The 19,862-nt window shown below is 41.1% G+C and overlaps 1 protein-coding gene across 2 annotated transcripts; it reads left to right on the forward strand.

The window, feature by feature from the left end:
• Positions 1–198: 198 nt before the first annotated feature.
• On the forward strand, positions 199–17,150 carry LOC131222666 (probable CoA ligase CCL12). 2 transcript variants are annotated; one of them, XM_058217821.1, is made up of 14 exons: positions 199–242; positions 8,477–8,606; positions 9,027–9,286; positions 10,437–10,638; positions 11,951–11,991; positions 12,822–12,950; positions 13,322–13,395; positions 13,504–13,724; positions 14,276–14,370; positions 14,448–14,664; positions 15,111–15,236; positions 15,800–15,898; positions 15,993–16,199; positions 16,745–17,150. In XM_058217821.1, exons 1-14 carry the CDS (start codon positions 214–216, stop codon positions 16,856–16,858), a joined length of 1,944 nt encoding a protein of 647 aa, XP_058073804.1. In that variant the 5' UTR covers positions 199–213; the 3' UTR covers positions 16,859–17,150. The 2 variants fall into 2 exon arrangements, with proteins under 2 accessions (XP_058073804.1, XP_058073803.1); XM_058217820.1 differs by lacking the exon at positions 199–242 and adding an exon at positions 3,728–4,039.
• Positions 17,151–19,862: the final 2,712 nt, after the last annotated feature.

Consider the following 19,862-nt stretch of genomic DNA (forward strand, 5'->3'; position numbering starts at 1 on the left):
AACTATATGAAATCAATCCTTACATTTATTTTGCCGCCTTTATCTAGATAGTAAACCGAAAAGAAATAAATCTAAAACTCTTGAGTGGTCCACAAAACTCAAAATGGAAAAGAGTGAGGTGGGTGGCTGTAGTTGAAAACAATCCTCTTCCTCTTTCTTTCAGAGTCTACAGCAACCATTTCCTATGTCTCACTCTCTCCCACTCTTCCTAGGATGCTGATTGCCAAGCGAGGTGGCTACTGGTAAGTGCTCTGTAAGCCCTATTGTGGTGTATGCCTTTCATCCATTTTTTCAGATCATTTTATGGCATAAGTAAAAAATAAAGCAGATCCAAATCTCAAGTGGACTACACCATAAGGAAAACCATTCCCAAAAAGTTGACAAACTAGGGGAATATGTAAAAGATTTTCGCCCTTTTTTTTTCATCACTTGGACATGCGTGAAAAGATATGATGACATTTCATTTCTTACTTTTTTTTCAAAGCGATCGTTTTTTTATATATCATAATAGATGATTCAATCATTGGTTGAAAAGAAATGTCACAAGGAGTTTTTTCAAACAAGAAGATGTCTTTATCCCTCTTTTATCTGTAAGTATTTCCAACTTTCAATTTTCTTAATACCCTTGATTCCAATTTAGTTCGTCTAGATCCGCATTTTCTTTTTAACAAAAGGAAGGGTCTTGTTCGGTGGATGCCTCTTGTCCCGGGAGGAGTTTATATTTCTACATTTGTTTCTTCCGCAATGCAGTTACACACTAATGTTAATTTATCATCCAAATTGTTAATAAAATTGCACATATATGGATGGAGGGAAAACACAAGTATCAACTTGATCCAAAACTTTTGTGACCCTCAACAAGTTTTTAATGGTGGGAATCAGTCACCACTGTTACCCGTGGCATGGTGGGCTGATGACAAATGATCTGAAAAAAATGGAAGGATGGTGCAGATGAAACGCATACATCATGGTGGGCCCACCGAGCCACTAGTAGCCAACTGATGCTGGCAGCGTTAGTGGGCAATCTGAGTCTCTCTTCTAAAACGATGCAGTTGCCTGTGTACTGGGCACAGAGATATTCCTGTGCCTGGGGCTGTGTGGGTTCACTGATGTCTATGACAAATTCATTCCGTCCATCTGTTTTTAAAGACCACAACAGGACAGGATCCTAAAAATCAGGCAGATCCAAAGCTCATGTGGGCCATACCACACAAAACAGTGGGGATTGAACGCCTGGGTGTGACAGAAGTTTTGTATCAGGTTGATAGTCGTTCCTAAAGTTTATCTGGTGATAATAATCCTAGGAACGGTTTGGATGGCATATAAACATCATAGTCAACTCCAGGAAGGTTTCAATAGTGCACGATTCTGTTCCCACTGTTTATTGGTGTGGCCTACCTGAGTTTTGGATCTGCGTGATTATTTTAACCCTTTCCGATTGTGGTGATTGTAGTCTTTCAAAACAGATTGATGGAGTAGATTTGTCACGAACAACTATGTAGACCCCACACAGCCCAGGCACAGGAGTATCTCCGTGCCCGGGTCTCAACTCTCAGGCAATCCGCTTCCTTCCCAACCCTCCCTCAGTGGGTCCCACGCACTGTACCCCCTAGTTTTGGATAAGAAAGCTCCATTATTAGGGTGTTAGCAAGGAGAGCGGATTAAGTTGGGCCTGCCTTGATGTATGTATTGTATACTTGCCCTGTCCACCCGTTTTCTTCAGCTCATTTTAGGGCATGAGCAGATCCAAATCTCAGGTGGACCACACCACATGAAACAGTGCTGATTGACCATTAAAAACCTTGTGGGCTACAAAAGTTTTGGATCAAGCTTATATTTGTTTCTTTCTTTTTCCTTTATCGAGTCTGTGTGACCTTCTCAACGGGTTGGATGGAGTGTGTTACTGACATGGCGCATTGTCAACAGGTTGACCATTATATTTGTTTCGCTGGATATTCGCTGTTGCCAACGTAAAGTCAGCTGCTAACTAGGATTAGGTGTCATTAAATAAATAAGTTATATGATACTCTGGAAGGATATGGTAGACGATGCCCACCCAATTGCATTTGTACACGTGGTTATATCTAAATCAACCGAAATTGTACATATCACTGGCGCTGTCTAAATCGGTTAGAAGCTTAAAATAATATTTTTTATTGGATGTTCGAAAATCAGATGGTATAAACTATAAACCAAACTCTTGGTTATTTTGAACGTCGTTGGTCCATTAGATATCGAGTAATGCAGTAGGTATCTCAACCATCCAAAGTGGGGTCCACTAACTGGACGATTTAATATGCGCTAAAATAATATTTTTTATCGGCTGTTTCCAATCTGTGGTTTACGAAAATCAGATGGTATAAAACAAACCCTTGGTTATTTTTCACGTAGTTGGTCCATTAGATATCAAGTAATTCATTAGTTATCTCAGCCATCTAAAGTTGAGCCCACTAACTGGACGGTTTAATATGCGGTACACATATGGGGCGTGTTCTATCATCCATCATTCTCTGCCGGAGTATCGAAGTTTTGGAAGCAGATTGGCTGGTGTACCACACACCACCGATCTGGCTGATGTGGGTACGTGTCGTGCGAAGACGAGCACTGCCGCTCATAGATCTCTGACTTGTACGAACGGTTCAAAGCAGATCAAACTTACATGGGCCTGAAATAATGTATTTATCATATCCACGCCGCTTATCCATCTTGCGAGATCATTTTAGAGCATGAACCAAAAAATGATTAATATCCCAATCTTAAGTAGACCACACCACAAATAGCAGTGGGACAATAACTCTCACCGTTAAAACATTCGTGGGGTCCACTATAACGTTTATTTTTCATTTAATCTGTTCATAATGTCACACAGACTTGGATGTGGAGAAAAAAAACATATATCATATTGATCCAAAACTTCTGTGACCCCCAAAAGGTTTCAATGGTAGACGTTCTATCCCCCGCTGCTTTTTCAGTGTGGTGTAATTGATCTTTGGATTTGTCTTATTTTATGGCTCAAGCCTTAGGACGAGCTTGCCAAATGGAAGGACGGTTGGGATATAACACACTCCTTATGATGGGATCCACGTAACTTGGTGGCCTCTACACCAGCCAATCCGCTTCCGAAGTTTTTCTCTTTCTATTACATTGACGGTTGGGAATTGGGAGTAGGTAGACGTAGCACCGAATTTACTAAACAACCGTTTTATGAGATGATAGTTTGGATTCTTTTCAAAGCCGATCAAGGGTATTTTTGTCAATTTCCGGCGCGGTCTCGCACCGAACCCGCTCCCATCACGTGTGAGCCCCCCTCGGGCGCACCAAACCCGATAAATGATCAGAAATAAGCGCCTGTACCACAATTTATGGTACAGCCATTCTTTTTCCACCGACGTATTATAGATATAGAATATCCTATCCATAAAAAGAGTGGGGTACACCATGATGAGTACTTGACATGAAAATCATACCGATCCACTTATTGTGTGGGCGGTACCACCACACTCAATCGTATACCATCCGATGTTCATTGATATTGACGTTGATTCCTCCTGTATGTGGATTGGCCTGATTTTCACATTATATGACCATCATGGTTTGGCCCATATTTTTTACGGCCAGGATATTCTACGTATATAACAAGTTGGATGATAAAATGGATGCACCATAATGTACGATACAGCAGCTGTGTTTGATCATTTGTCAACTACCCCTCCCTTTTAATGAAGACATAGAAAGGGGGAGAGAGAGAGAGAGAGAGAGGGCCATCGATGGAGAGCAGAAAGAGCGTATCCGAAATCGAAGTAGAAGATATTGTTGCAGCCGGGCTACCTCTTGGAGAGGCTCGAGTCATTCACGAAACGTTGAAAGGCGCGACGGCTCGAACCAATGGCTCGAGACCCGACGAGCTATGGCGTGACCTGTCGACTCGGGTCCTCCGACCGTCTCATCCGCACGCGCTCCACCAGCTGCTGTATTACTCGACCTACGCTCGATGGGATTCCTCCACCCGTGGACCCCCACCTTATTGGTTCCCTTCTCTGTAAGCCGTCCGATCCTTTCCTCGCTTTTCGGACGCCGTTTGGCTACTGACCCACCTAACACCATCAAGTTAGCTGTTGTCGAAGGTCTGTGGGCTCCACCATGATGTATGTGTTTTTTCCATGCCGTCCATCCGTCCTGCTATCTTATTTGAACGAGCCCAAGATGACGCCGATCCAAATCACAGGTGGACCACACCACAAGAAAACAGTTTCGATTGAACGTCCACCATTAAAAACTCCCTAGGTCCCACTGTAATGATTATTTTCCATCCAACCTGTTGATAAGGTCACAAAGACGTGGATAATATCAGCTTGATCCAAAACTTCTGACTCCCAAAAAGTTTTCAACGGTAAATGCTCAATCCCCGTTTCCTGTGGCGTGGTCCACCTGAATTTTGGATCTGCCTCGTTTTTGTCTCATTTCTTAAAATGAGCTGGAAAAATGGATGAAGGCGTGGATAAAACACATACATCATGACAGAGCTTTGACACCAGCCAGCTGGTTAGTGTTGTGGTGACTTGCCAAACTGCGTTACTCGCTTCTTTTTACGGCACACGCCCTTTGGATTCTCACGAATGCGCCCCGTGGTTCGATCCTGCGAAAGGTCGCCTATGCACCTAAAGCTGACCGAGTTTCACGTGGATGGAACCTTCATCCCGTCCATCAGATGCGCTGCTAACCCGAAAATCATGATAATCCAAATCCAGGTGGGCCACACCATAGGAAACAGTTGTTACCCGTTGGGCTGAAAGTTGGGCGGGTTCAACCCGACCCACCCGTGACCGGCCCGACATTGGGTTGGGCTTGGGCAGGATGTATCAAGTTTGGTCTCGAGCTTAGGCCATACAAATGCCAACCCGATAAAACTTGGGTTGGGCTCGGGTTGAGGTCTCGGGTTGCCCGACCCAACCCGAACCCGATCAATATATAAGTTTCTTATAAATTAATTATAATTGAGTTCGGATATTCTGTGTTGAACACACAGGAAATTCCAATGCCGTTGGGTTTCATTGGTCCGCATCATTTCCGATGACTCAATTTAATAAGATACACTGGATTTCTCTCTCCTAAATAGATTGTTTGATACACAATACGCATTTTAAATAAGTAGTTGTCTTATATTTTAGCTTGTTTGTTTAGAAAAAAAATGTTCTTTACGATAAATAACTGCGTATATAATTAATAAAATTATAGGTATAAAAAATAAAACTCATATTGAAAATATAATAGACTAATGTAATAATGAAAATATTAGCATATATCTACCCGGCCAACTTGACCGAACCCACTCGGGTTGGGATTGGGTTGAGAATTCCCAACCCGAGGTTGGGTTGAGTTGAGTTAGGGTTGAGGTATAGGAACCTTAGGTTGGGTTAGGGTTGAGCACCAAGTCGACCCAACCCGCCCGGCTTTCCGCCCTAGTCACCCTACGTCCACTATTAATTTTGTGTAGGGCCCACCATGGTGTTCATATGCATCCAATCCATTCAGCTGGGTTGCCTCATTGAAGGGATTACGTAAAAATTTCAGTATATCAAAACCAGGTGGGCCATAGGACGAGAACTTCTGTAAATTTTAAACTGGGTGGCCCACTTGAGCGTTGAATCGGCCTCATCTTTTGGGATCAAAGCTAAACTAGGTGTGTTGTACCAAATGGACGGAGTGGATTTCGTGCTCATTGAATCATTTCCTCAAAGAAAGTTACCCAGTCGATACCCACGTGAGGTGCACAAGCGTTTTCCGTTGTGTTAGCCAGACCATTGCTCTCCGTCCTCAAAAATCGGTTTGGACAATCATGCTGTGGCTTAAGATACAAGGTTAAGAAGAGAATTTTATAGCAACGGTCTACATTCAACTAAAAAAGGTCCTGATATTGGTTGTTGGCATCCTCCAAATCTAGCAGATTTTTGGGTATGCTTCATCAACTGTGGGACTCGACTGACTTATGGTCCGGATGACCAAACCATGGGCCCCACTTGTAATAATTGAAAACCCGTGTGTACCAATAAAATATGCCGGCCACGTATCATATGATTCTTCGGTTCACATCACCATGGTCCACATGACTAGATTCCACAGAGCTCTGTGGGGGCAACCGTGATGCAAACGTCTTATCCACGCCGTCCATCCCTATTTAAAGATCATTATACATAACGAAGCCAAAAATGAGGCAGAAACAAGGCTTAAGTGGCCCACAAAGTGGGGATTGAAGGCTTACCATTAAAAACTTCTTGGGAGCTGCAGAAGTTTCGGATCAAGCTGATATTTTTGCTTTCACTTCATCTCGGTATACATGACCTTATGAATAGGTTGGATGGTAAAAAAACATCACAGTGGCCCGTAGAGAGGTTTCAATGGTGGGTGTCATTATCACCACTGATTCCTTTGGTGTGGTCCACTGGAGATCCGGATCTGCTTCGTTTTTTGGGTCATGGTATAAAACGATCTTTTAATAGGTATGGACGGCGTGGATAAGACTTTTCCACCACGGTGGACCTCACAGAGCTCTGCCCGCCCGGATTACCGGGGTAGGACGCAATCCGCTTCCGACGCGGACGCGGATTGCGTCGTGCTAAGATGGACTCGGTCCTGGCAGGAGCTCTGTGGGACCCACCGTGATGTATATGTTTTATCCACGCCCAGATCAGTTTAAGTGTATTAGCCTAAAAAATAAGGTAGATCAAAGGCTCAAGTGGACCACAAATGGGGATTGAACGCTGGCCATTAAAAACTTCTTGGGAGCTGTTGAAATTTTGGTACAAGCTAACATTTGTGTTTTCCTATCATCCAAGGCCTATGTCACCTTATGAACAGCTTGGATGGCATATAAACATCACGGTAGGCCCCAGGGAAGTTTTCAACGGTTCCCGTCATTATCACCATTGCTTCCTGTGGGCCCTTTCAACCTTGGCCTCATATTCAGCACTGCTTCTTGTGGTTTGGCCCATTAATCCTTTTATCTGCCTCCTTTTTGGGCTTATGCCCTAAATGATCTGTCAAAATGGATGGACGGCTCACGTGTAAAACACATACACCAAGGTAGGCCCCACATAGGGCAGGACGCAATCCGCGTCCACCTGATGTGTGGGCCTGGCTTGATTTTTTAGGTACCACACGTGCACTGAGCGGTACCTTTTGATATACGTCCTGGACCCCAAACACGCGTACGACCACAAAGTTGAGGAGTTCCTTGTGAAGCTTGGCTGCTGGGTGCTGGCCATCTTCTCTTTTCAGTTCATGCAAAAGTGCATGAAAAGGGCGGCTGGGATTGCCTGTTTGTTTTGGACGTGCACAAGACAACCTGCCAAATGAACGGACCAGATCCACCAATGTTCAATAACGGCGTCTTTACCCCGTTACACCCGTGGTATCAGTGGTATCACGGTACTGAGCACCCCCTTCCACCAAGAGGCATTTGGCCAGTATCTCGTATTGTAACGGCCATTACTGTTGCTAACAACTAAATTATTTATTTACGCTTAATAAAAAAGCGATGTTCCAGTGATCTCATGGCACTATTAAGTTATGGTGCTCCTAATTACATTGGATGCTTAGAAAATAGTCCCAATCCATTAACTCATATTGTTCATTAGGTCCAACACACATTTCATGGAATACCATGCAAACATCACACCATTCCGACAAATATCAACCATTTGATCAATGGCTTTCAATATAGACAGTCACGGTTGTTAATACAAATAGGTCCAATCAACAATTTGATACGGTCTATTTATTAGGGCCAATCATGAATTGTTTATAATTCCCAAGAATCAGTTTTTTTTTTTTTTTTTTTAAAGAAATCATAACAGTTCCATCCATGGTGCTCCTAGTTGCATCGGTTCACTCCGAATGCCCAATGGGTTGATCCTAACTGTCCATTAAGCTCATAATACATTTCTTGGATTACTGTGCAAAAATTGTGCCGACCGATGATCAAATTTGTTCTGATTTCACCTTATTTTCCATCGCCATCCTCTTTTCCGAGCCATGGATAGGATGGCTATGATCATTTAACAAAAGTGATTCATTTCCTTGGACCTACTTTTGTGTAAATAATCTCGACTGTCCATATTAAGGGGCCATTGATCGAATAGTTAATACTTTTTCAGATTTGTGTATTATCTACATAGTAGCCCATGAAATGTGTGCTAGACCTTCTAAGCACACGACTTATAGTGTTCTGAGAGCACTGGAGCATTTCTTATTTTTAATTTTCAGCCATCTTCATTCACCTGGTCAACATCATCAATCCACGGCGGGGGGGCCCATTAATGAGCGGTCTAGATAACTGAAAGGTGGGCTCCACCTGCATGGGATGCTAAAGTGGAATAAAAGGCTGGTAGTTGTGGCCAAGTATGATTTATTTCCACATTATATAATTCATCATTCAAATGACATTGTCTCTATGTGACTAAGCCGTTGGATTTGGCAGGACACATGCCAAACACACAAATCTGGGGCGTCTGATGGAAACCCATGGCCCAAAGCTCTTAGGATCATCATATCAAGATCCTATCACAAGCTTCAACCTATTTCGAAAGTTCTCGGTTGATTATCCTCAGGTAAACCCGAATTCAGTAATCAATTCAAAGTCATGCCTGTCTCATTTGGAAGACATTGAGAATTCTTATCGAGTGGCGTGAGTGTAGGCCAAAACAAATAAAGGCAATGAGCGGGCGATATATGGTAACAAAAACAATGCTAGCGAACGGTCTGTTTGGATGTACAATTTACTTAGATTGCGATAAGTAAGTTGAATGAAGTGTGATTAAATGATTATGGTTTTTTTTCAGTTAGAGGTGTTAGTTGTTTCTCAATATTATTGCCATTGTCTTCTTTCAAAATCCAACTAAAAGTTGGTGTGACTTACTTATCACAATGCAAATAGATTGGGCATCCAAACACAAACTAAACAAAACGTTCTTATGGGATGGTATACTTTGATTTTTAGATTGATGATCACAGATATCGATGACTTTCAGGTTTACTGGTCCATTCTTGTGAAACAAATTTCTGTTGTCTTTCATGAAGACCCAAAATGTATTATGGATACTGGTGACAAATCAGAGCATAGAGGAGTATGGTTTCCGGGTGCGGTCCTTAATATCGCCGAATGTTGTCTGTTACCCATGAATTCCCCAAACAAACAGGACGACAGTGTGGCTATTGTATGGAGGGATGAAGGTCATGACGATTCTCCTGTTAATCATATATCATTGAGAGAAATGCGAGAACAAGTAATGTACGGTTTGAATTATCAATCCCATTTCCTGTTTGGACAGTGGTATTAAATGATATTGAATTGTATAATGTATTAGATGGAAATAACACCATTATTGCACAATGATTATGTCTGGAAATACCATGGTATTTTCAGGGTTCAATCGCATGTTTGGGATCAAATTCTTCCCTTGGGAAATACACTGTATTAAGTGAAGTCTGCGTTTGGTGGACCATGGAATTATAATCAACGGACCATGTTTCATAACTGATGTCAGTCACCTGTAAGCATATGCAGCTTGAATGTAATGTGTAAATGGCCATATGGATGGCCGGTGTGGATAAAACACGTGCATCAACGTGGGGCCCACAACTGTAGTGGATTTCGAAATCCACCAGAAATCTTATAGTATTTGCCCTTGTTTTTGGAATATGTGATCCAGAATTCATCCAATCATTCCCGTTATTATCAAACAATGGATGGAATTTGCACGGGACCCATGCAAATTCCATCCCATGTTTGGAAATGACAGGAAGGATTGGATTAATTTCGGTGTCATATTATCCAATCCCAACAGCAGATACTGTAGGATTTCTAGTGGATTTTGAAATCCACTACATCTATGGGCCTCACATTGATGCATGTGTTTTATGCACGCCATACATTCATATGCCTTTTTACATGTGACATTCGAGTTGTGTATGCGTAGAGGTGGCCAACATCAGTTGTGAAATCTGGTCCGTTGATTATAATTCCATGGTCCACCAAACGTGGGCTTCACTTAATACAATACTTTTCAAAGAGGAAGAATTTGATCCCAAATGTGGGATTTGACGGTCAAAATACCATGGTATTTCCAGACATGCAATCATTTTGCAATAATGGTGTTAATTCCATCTAACCCACGTTCAAATCTTTCTCTTTGTGGATCCATTGGGATATTAGTTTCCTATGTCTGCGCAGATAGTGAAAGAATTTGTCTTTGTTTGGATGCGCAAACAAATTGGATTGCTACTATCAGTCTGTTTGATCAAGAGAATGTGAAGAAACAAAACAAGCAATGATGTTTCTTGAAAGGCAATTCAATTTTGATTGTGCAACCAAACACACCCTTATGCAACTCATCGACTTGAGCTTTTTGGCACTTGCATGTGAATTGTATGGTTTACAGGTTGGTTGCTAATGCACTGGACGCAACATTCACCAAGGGCGATGCAATTGCAATCGATATGCCAATGACAGCCAATGCAGTTATCATATACTTGGCAATTATTCTGGCAGGAATGGTTGTCGTATCAATAGCTGATAGTTTTGCATCAAAGGAAATTGCAACCCGCTTGCGAGTATCTAAAGCAAAGGGCGTCTTTACTCAGGTGATTTCCAACCCTCCCCCCCATTTTGATGGGTTTTTACTCAGGTTATTTTTCTCAATAATCTTTCCAAGATGGCACAAAAGCATAACCTACTTTTTAGCTAGTTTAGAGCAATGGTGTAGCTATTTTAGGGTGTGTTTACTTGCGCCGAATTAGACTTATGGTGTGTTTGGTTGCACCAAATATCAGGATCCTTCATGATATTTGGTTCAACCAAACAAACCTGATTAATCATGAAATATCATGATATTTGCTGCAACCAAACACCTTAACATATACAAGTACCCAAGGTAGCCAATATTTAGAATCCTGTGCCTTAAATGCAATTCAACTTTATTTGTTTTGAGATAGATGTTATTTAGGCCAGCAATGGTCTGGCCCCATGCTTAGAAAAATCAAAATTTTTAATGGGCTGGCAGGCCTGGACCGCCTGGTCAGTTCAAAACTTCAACCGAAATCAGTTGCAGGCGCAACAGCTGCCACCCGTCATGTTAGTTATGTCTTCGGGATTGAAGAAACTATTGAGTTTTGACATCAACAGATAAACAGCGAAACTTCACTCAGATTTTCCATGTCTGTAATTTCCCTGAACTCCCTTAGGACGTGTTTGGTCCGTGGAATTGAATGGTATGGAATTGTATTAGATGGGATTAACATCATTATTGCACAATGATTGCATGTCTGGAAATACCATGGTATTGTGGTAATCCAATCCCGTGTTTGGTATAAAAATTTTGCTGCGGCAAAACACCGGATTAAGAAAAATCATGTTTGGTGGACCATGGAATTGTAATCAATGGACCAAATTCAAAATAGATGCCATTCACTTGTACACATATATAACAAGAATGTCACGTGTAAACAATGCATATGGATGGACGGCATGGATAAACGCATGCATCAATGTGGGGCCCACATGTGTAGTGGATTTCGAAATCCACGGAAATCCTGCGTGGACCAAATGCAATTCCATGGGACTAAATGCAATTCCATCCCACCTAGTCCCAACCTTTCCCATCCTCTCCAAATGCTAGATGGAATTGCATGGGACCAAATGCAATTCTATCCCACCTAATCCCATCTAATACCCTGCGCCAAACACCCCCTTATGTTGGTTGGAGCTTAACATTCAAGTGAGGGTGAAGTCTAACATGGAAATGGAATTGTTGCTCAGTGTATGACCTTTTTATTTTGTATGGCATATTTCATTTTCTTGAATGCTTTCTCTAACTCATTGTTTGGTTGTATTTGTTTTTTGTGCAAATGATGCAGAGTATCAACAATGATGTGTTATTTGTTTTGTACATTTCAGGATTTTATCGCAAGAGGAGGAAGAAATTTTCCCCTATACAGGTAGGGCTTGTTCATCACTGTGGAAGATTTTACCACGTTACAAGGGGCAGACTCTGGTGGCACCAGTGCCACTGTAAGCTTATGGTCGTACCAGGAAGATGTAGGACCCACTTTCCAACCTGTCTGTCAGATGAGTCACCCTAGAAAACCCCTCGAGACCGAAACTCAGCCCAATCCAAAAGTAATGTGGGCAACAACAAAGGCAACAGTCGCTCTTTAATGTCACAAGGCCCCACCTGAGTCGCAAAACAGCGGCATGACCCTTCACCTGGACAGGATTAAGGGTCTAAATGTCCTTGCTTATATATGGACCCCTAACGATAATCAATGCTCTGGGTTCCCTCTCAATATGCTCCATGTGTTGCGGAGTATCTGAGTTTTGGATCGGGCTGATTTTTGGGGTTTGCTAATTTTCTTAGGTGACACATATGGATATGTTGGATTCCGTGAAAGCATCATTGGGACTGACATTTGCCTGGTGCAATTGGAGCGCACCCCATGTACAATATGACTAATCTTATTTGATGAATTAAAGTAATTGTATTATTTAATTTTGATATTGAAAACCTTAGAACGGAACACTAGAATCAAACATAAAAAAGAGCAAGTAGCCCTGGGCACTTACACAGGGTGATCATATCATCTCTTTAACAAATTCCTTCCATGGTTAGCATATCAGATGACAAAACTGATATTATCCTTGGAATTAGGCCAAACTCAAATGTCTGGTGGCTATTATGTGACGATTTTACTATTTTCTTAGGCCAAACTCATGTCAAATGGCTATGTATATATGACGATCTCACTATTTTCTTATGTTCTTCTTGTAGTCGGGTTGTGGAAGATTGCCCATGTAAAGCTATTGTGATTCCTGTAGCTGGAAAGGATCTGGGAATTCAATTAAGGGAACATGATTTATCATGGAAGGATTTTTTATCACGAGCTGACCATCTTCCTAGGTAATCTAAAATACCTCACTGTCCTTCCAGTTTATGGATCTAGTTTAGAAGTGAACAATTTGAAGACCATGTTGAATACTTGGGCTACGTCTAGATCGACATCATTTGAGCTTCAGGTCAGATCTGAAATACATCAGATTCTGACTTGGGGGTTGGCGCAAATAAAGCAGAAAGAACGAAAACAAACACGCTGTCCCAAATGCAAAGTGGATAGGATTACAATCCATTCCACAACATATAACAGCCACCACATTAGATACCTAAATGGTCTTTTTAAGCATTTTCGAGTAATTCACACTTCATTCTTATTTTTAGCTGATTTTCTATCTAATTCTGTCCCGTTTATGAATTCAACAATGTTCTATTTGCAGTCCAAATCACTATTATCCAGTTTATCAGCCGATAGAGGCTATAACTAATATACTTTTCTCTTCAGGAACCACAGGTAGATAATTTCCCACGTTTGTATCTACCACTATGTACAAGTTGACTCTTCTTTTTCTTTTTCTTTTTTTTGCTTCAACTGATTTTCTATTTCTGCAACTTCCTATAGGAGACCCAAAAGCTGTTCCATGGACCCATCTTTCTCCAATGCGATGTGCAGCCGATTCATGGGCACACACTGATACCCAGGTTGGAGATGTTTGTTGCTGGCCCACAAATTTAGGATGGGTAATGGGTCCAATTATGTTGTATGCATGCTTCTTGAATGGTGCTACTCTGGCCCTCTACCATGGATCCCCTCTTGGTCGTGACTTTGGCAAATTTGTTCAGGTGACAACTGCCAAAAATTATCGTTGCTCCAATTTGCAGAGTTTTCCTAAGCCCATGTGCATGCAAACAAAGGAAGCGTGCGACATCCATCTTTTTAGATGACCTGGCCAAAACTCAGTGTAGTCCATACACATGCAGCTTACCTGTTTATAGTGAATGTGAACCGCTGCTGATGGTTTCTCTTAGGGTGTGTTTAGTTGCACCAAATATAATGAAATATCATGATATTTCATGATTAATCAGTCTGATTTGCTGCAAATTATCATGATATTGGGTGCAACCAAACGCACTCTTAACCGTCCTTTTTTTGTTTTTGTTTTTTTTTTCCACTAATGTTTGGCTCATCTGATGAGTTGATCGGCATGATTCTTGGGCCAGGTCATCTATACAGCTGGGACCATGGCCTGATGCGTGGATTGGATGTCCTGCACTAATGCTAGTTGGCAGCATGTGGGCTTAACAAAGTTCTGATTTCTATTGTTTACAACAAAGAAAATTTATTCTTTATTAAACCATTTAATTATGATTCTTGTCCTTTGAAATATGTTTAGGATGCTGGTGTGACTATGTTGGGTACGATACCGAGCTTAGTCAAAGCCTGGAAGAGCACTGGATGCATGGAAGGACTTGATTGGACAAAGATTAAGTACTTTTGGTTTTGAACTTAAATTGTCGTTATTAGCGTATGATTCCATAAAAAGAACTGTATATTTTTATATGCAGGGTTCTTGCCTCTACAGGAGAAGCCTCTAATGTCGACGATGACCTATGGCTTTCTTCACGGGCTTCTTACAAGCCTGTTATTGAATGTTGTGGAGGGACGGAGCTTGCATCTTCCTACATTCAAGGGAACTTGCTTCAACCACAGGCTTTTGGAGCGTTCAGCTCACCATCAATGTCGACGGGGCTGGTCATCCTCGATGAGCATGGGGTTCCTTATGTGAGAAATTCTTCTGGCTTATTGTGGTCTAGATGAATTATATGATCCTTGATTCAAGGTATGGTGACCTCAGGTCCTTGGTTTTCACATGTTGGACCATGGTTGGTTGATCCCCGATGGGACAATCCTAACCCTTTGATTGGTGCCAGCAAATATACAGTTGAGAAAAAGAATCTGTGTTCCACATTCAAATGAATTAAGGCGAGGTATTGGATGGCTAGGATCTTCCAGTATGAGAGATCATGGATCATTGCCCACCCAGGGCAGAATCATCAGATGATTGGTCTATATCACTGAACCATGGGCCCCACTTGTGCAAACTGAAAACCTGAGGCTATCATGCATATCTTGGGCCAAGGATCATGTAATTTGTACAAGATTTTAATGTCTAGATTATATAGCTGACTAGAAATTTAACGAAAGAAACTCCGTAACCGACATGACAGCCAGATGATCAACCGTGTGTTGGAGAAGTGGGCCTATTCCCTATATATATGGGAGCGACTGATAAATTGCTGAATGCTGATCATGAGGAGGTTTACTTCAAGGGAATGCCGATGTATAGAGGAATGGTATGACAGTCTGGATACTTCTTTTGTATTGCATTGGTTTGATCACGTTATAGAAAGATATTTACTTATTTCGATGGGATACATTTCTGTAATTGTTACACCATATTTACTTGAATCCACTTTAATTATAATCCAACATGGGAAACAGCTCATAGAGTTATTATAGGAACATTGAGCCATTCTAACCCATGAATGCTTCAGCTTTTGTCTACCTTCCCTTCCTTGGGAGAAATGACACCCAAACCACCTTGTATCCATGTCCGCTTGTTGAAATGGGTCTCTTCCATCACAATGCCAGCTTAGTGTGAGCACTTACATGCCTCGTTACGTGGGTGGATACGTTTTCGGTACTGTATTTACACACGAAACTGAGTTGTCAGACTGGAACCTATTGTCATGCATGCCTAACAAGTTCTTGAGCATCATTATTTTCACCCCAAGTTGTACATTGCATTTTTCAAAGAATTATGTTTTTGTGGTAGATTGCTTGTCAAAGGTGTCCGTAATAGCTCCAGAGCTTGGATTATAAACTTATCATTACATGATCTGCTATCTGTTGGCAGCAACTTAGAAGGCATGGAGATGTGATTCAGAGAACTGTCGGAGGATATCTCATAGTACATGGTCGAGCTGATGATACCATGAACCTTGGTGGTATCAAGGTAAATCCTGTTCTCCTATTCCTCTACTTTTAATTAGGCACTTTAATGGATAAGTTCTGAAACCTAAGGCCTGGATGGATTTCTGGCTATGCAGACAAGTTCAGTTGAAATCGAGCGTGTTTGCAACAGAGCCGATGAAAATATATTAGAGACTGCTGCGATTAGTGTTAAATCCAGAACTGGTGGGCCAGAACAACTGGTTATATTGGTGGTACTTAAGAACGGATCAAAGTGCGGACCGGATCTGCTGAAAACAAAATTTTCAAAAGCTATCCAGAGTAACCTTAATCCTTTATTTAAGGTATCTCTCGCTTTTTGTGTCCTTGGATTTTTTTTCTTTTGCTTAATTCCAACCCATGTTCCATTCTAAAAGTTTCATATGGTAGGCCTAGACAAAGATCCAATAGAAAAAGGCCTGATGCATCAGGAAGGCTTTTGTGTCATGATTACCCCAGTCCACCAAAGTGGGGCTCACAGCTTGGTAACCCATGTGATTGAATCTGATGGCCCCTACTGTGGATCTGAAATGCCCCAAAAATAGTCCAGATTGAATCTTTGGCCTTTTCTCCATGCTGTTGTTATGTTTCCTTGAAACTGTCGAAGTGTTGATATGCGGGATAGGTTCCCCCAATCTGGCATATTGTTTCGAGCATCCCTCATCAACGATGTGGATCATCATATAGATGGTCTGGATTGCCAAACCATGAGGCTCACATGCACAGGCCTAGGCATCAGGATGCCTTTACCTGTTCTCATGCGCCAGGAGCCTACATTTCTTAACAAAATCAGTACCAACTTTAAACATACAAACTCAAACTGATATGAATTCTTTTTCCAAATACACAGGTCAGTTTTGTCAAGGTCGTTCCAGAGTTCCCTCGAACTGCTTCAAACAAGCTATTGAGAAGAGTTTTGAGGGATCAAATAAAGCAGGAGCTCTCAGTTCGCAGTAGATTATAACCGGCGATATATTTCATATTTGGGTGGTTTAATTTTCAACCTGTTTTAATGCATGTCTTAGTTGAGAATACATACTCGATGTTCTCCTTCATGTAGATAGTGTTTATATTTGTTGTTGTGATGCTACTGTCCTGTGAGTTAAATCCCACAATAGGTAGTTGCAGAGACCATTCATATCCACATGAAGGGGCTCAAGTTATCTAATTTAACATTTCAATTAATAATGATGTAGCACGTTTTGCACCTGGGAGTTAGCCCCTCTTCGAAATAATGTAGTCTCTTTTGAGTTTCCTGCTTTTTTATAGTTAACATGGGATTAGAGCAGGTTAGATCTCTAAATCCCTTGTTTTCTGCTTTTTGTAATTAACATGATATCATAGCAGATTAGATCCTAAATCTTGTCTGTTAAGATGTCTCCCTATTGTGGTTTGTTTTGACATATGCTATGTGCATTTGTTATTCCATTGGATCACTGTGCATTAGAAATTAGAATTAATGTCTCTTTTGTGTTTTGCTTTATTTTCTTCGACTCACTATCGATTGGGATTTAGTGACATTGTGCACATAGCTTGCTAGGAATTTGACTGCGTGCCCCACCAAACATTGTCTGATTCAACTCTAGCTTGCTTCTAAGGCATACTTCATTAAACTTAGTTACCAGGATATCGTCATTAACTTGCAATGGAGGACTTCAACCAGCATTGGAGCTTTTCCTGTGGATTGCTTCCCATTTTATCAAGCCTTTGATATTTTTTATAGGTGTAACTCACCCAGCTGCTGGAGTCAATGTTTCAGAGGAATATGGTAAGATCTTTGAATGAAGAAGAGCTACAATTGTGATGCATTAATTATAATGCTCCTTGCTGCCATGGACTTCAGTATCCTCTATAACTTCGAAAGTATATAATTCTTTTTGTTTATATAACAAAACTAATCAAAATTCCTCCATGAGCAATTGTGAGAAAACTCTCCCGTAACCCTTAAAATCATAAATAGTTAAAAACTTTCACGCACTAAGGAAGCATCTGGATGGTAAGTTACTCAAGATAAGTTGCTTATGCCCCAAGTAACTTATTTTGATTTCTACTTATTAAATTGAAGTGATTAGGTAGCTTTAAATAAATAAATAAATATTTATAATTAATCATAAATCTAACTTATCTAAAATAAGTTACTTATCTACTGTTATAAGTTTTTTTTTTTTTTTTAAAAAAAAAAAACAAAACAACTTATTTGGAGGTATCCAAACAGGCTCAAAATATGCCATTTACAACTTATTTCAATCACCGGTGATCATCAAGATCCATGATTATAATCATCATTGGGTTTCCAAGACACAACGTTGACACTGTCAAATTGTTGAGGAAATTTGTATTAAAATCCAAATAATTATTTGTATATTAATGTCTCTCTGCATTACTCTCTCTCCTTTTTAAAGCAAAGCATATCCAGATTGTGAATTTAATTGGAATAACTGGACACCTTCACATAGTTTTGTACTTGATCCAAACCTGACCATCTCACCCAACCTGAAACCAACTTATTATGGCAATAAGCCAGACTTAGCAATAGTTCCCTAGGTTCTGGTCTGGCTCTAATTTGGTTGAAAAGGCCCTCACTGTGGCTTGCTGTGTAAGCTGCTTGTATTAACACGTGAATTTGGATCATATCTTCCATCAATCATGAGTCTAGTTGTTTAAGCTGCTTGTATTGGCGAAACATGACCTTCATAACCTTAAACTATTGATGTGTGGTACTAAAAAGTGTCTTTAAACTGTTCATAGAGGTGGCTTACTTGATGATTGGACTAGGCCAATGGGTCAGGCCCTATCCAGCATTGACCCAAACCAAAACCAACCCAGAAACCAGACCTAATTTCAAGTTAGGGTGCAGTCCTCTGGCTAAGTTTATGGGAGTTGGACAGCCTGACCTTGCTACCCGTGAATCCTCTCATGTGGTGGAGCAACCAGGTACAGCTATTATAGACCTTGATTGATTTTAGATGGCCATTCAATTCGATGACTGGCTTGAATCTCGCCCATCTGCAGCTTTTCCATATGTGAGAGGCCGGTGGGGCGTAGAAACTGTATTATCTGCCGATGATCTCAGTGGGGTCCGAGCTTTTCAGGAACTGAAATTGCGTATAATATAAAGTCACAAGATATAATGTGATCCAATAAAAATGCCCTCCGAACTTTGAGTGATCATATTACTATTTTAAATGACTTTTATTAAAGGTAAACCATTTTTCACAAGCTTTTTGCATCCACCTTTCAACGTCAGACGTAGACCGGTGGGTGACTGGGTAACACCGGTCAGCCAAGTGGAGAGATGAGCCCGGTCGAATATGCATTAACCTAATGACTTTCAAACATGTTTTTTTGTGGCCATGTCTGATACACGTGGTGCAATCAAATCCCATCTCGTTGCAAATCACCATGCAATCCGCGTCCTTCGGCGTCACCCGGCCTTAGAAGGCGGCTGTCCTATCGTTTTCTGATCTTTTTCTCTCCAAGGAGATTGCTGCCCGCGGCAGACCACACGTGATAAGAGGGCACACGTATAAGATCCAGTCCGCTCATCAAGGGTATCATATCTTCATTACCAAAAGTACGTCCTTTGGCTTGCACGTGCGCCAAAACAGTTAAAAGACTGTTTTACCAACGGTGGTCCGTATTCAATATACTTGTGTCCCCATTCGAATCTGCGAACAATTTTCTGGCAAAGGGACATCAAAACCGGGCCCCGTGTGGTGAACGGCACCGATTTCTCGCACGTGCAACGTGTGCACGTCAGCAGCCGGAACGGCAAGAGGCAATTCTCTTGGAGACGATAAAATAGAAAAATGAAAGAGAAAAAAAAAGAAGAAGCGTTCTTCCACAATTGAGTTTTGATGAGAGTTTCGAATGCTATTTGCTTTTATATACCATCACCGAATCCCAACAAAAACTTAAAATGGGAATATAAAAAATCCCATTTCAGAAACCCCACTACATCTGCTTCT

The sequence above is a fragment of the Magnolia sinica genome, chromosome 13 (assembly GCF_029962835.1).
Source record: "Magnolia sinica isolate HGM2019 chromosome 13, MsV1, whole genome shotgun sequence".
NCBI classification, from domain to species: domain Eukaryota; kingdom Viridiplantae; phylum Streptophyta; class Magnoliopsida; order Magnoliales; family Magnoliaceae; genus Magnolia; species Magnolia sinica.

Excerpts from the sequence above, each read along its gene's own strand:
- LOC131222666 (XM_058217820.1), top strand. The coding sequence starts at position 3,768 with ATGGAGAGCAGAAAGAGCGTATCCGAAATCGAAGTAGAAGATATTGTT. Across the intron at positions 12,951-13,321 it reads CGAGCTGACCATCTTCCTAG|TCCAAATCACTATTATCCAG; the intron begins GTAATCTAAAAT and ends TTCTATTTGCAG. Across the intron at positions 13,725-14,275 it reads ACTTTGGCAAATTTGTTCAG|GATGCTGGTGTGACTATGTT; the intron begins GTGACAACTGCC and ends AAATATGTTTAG.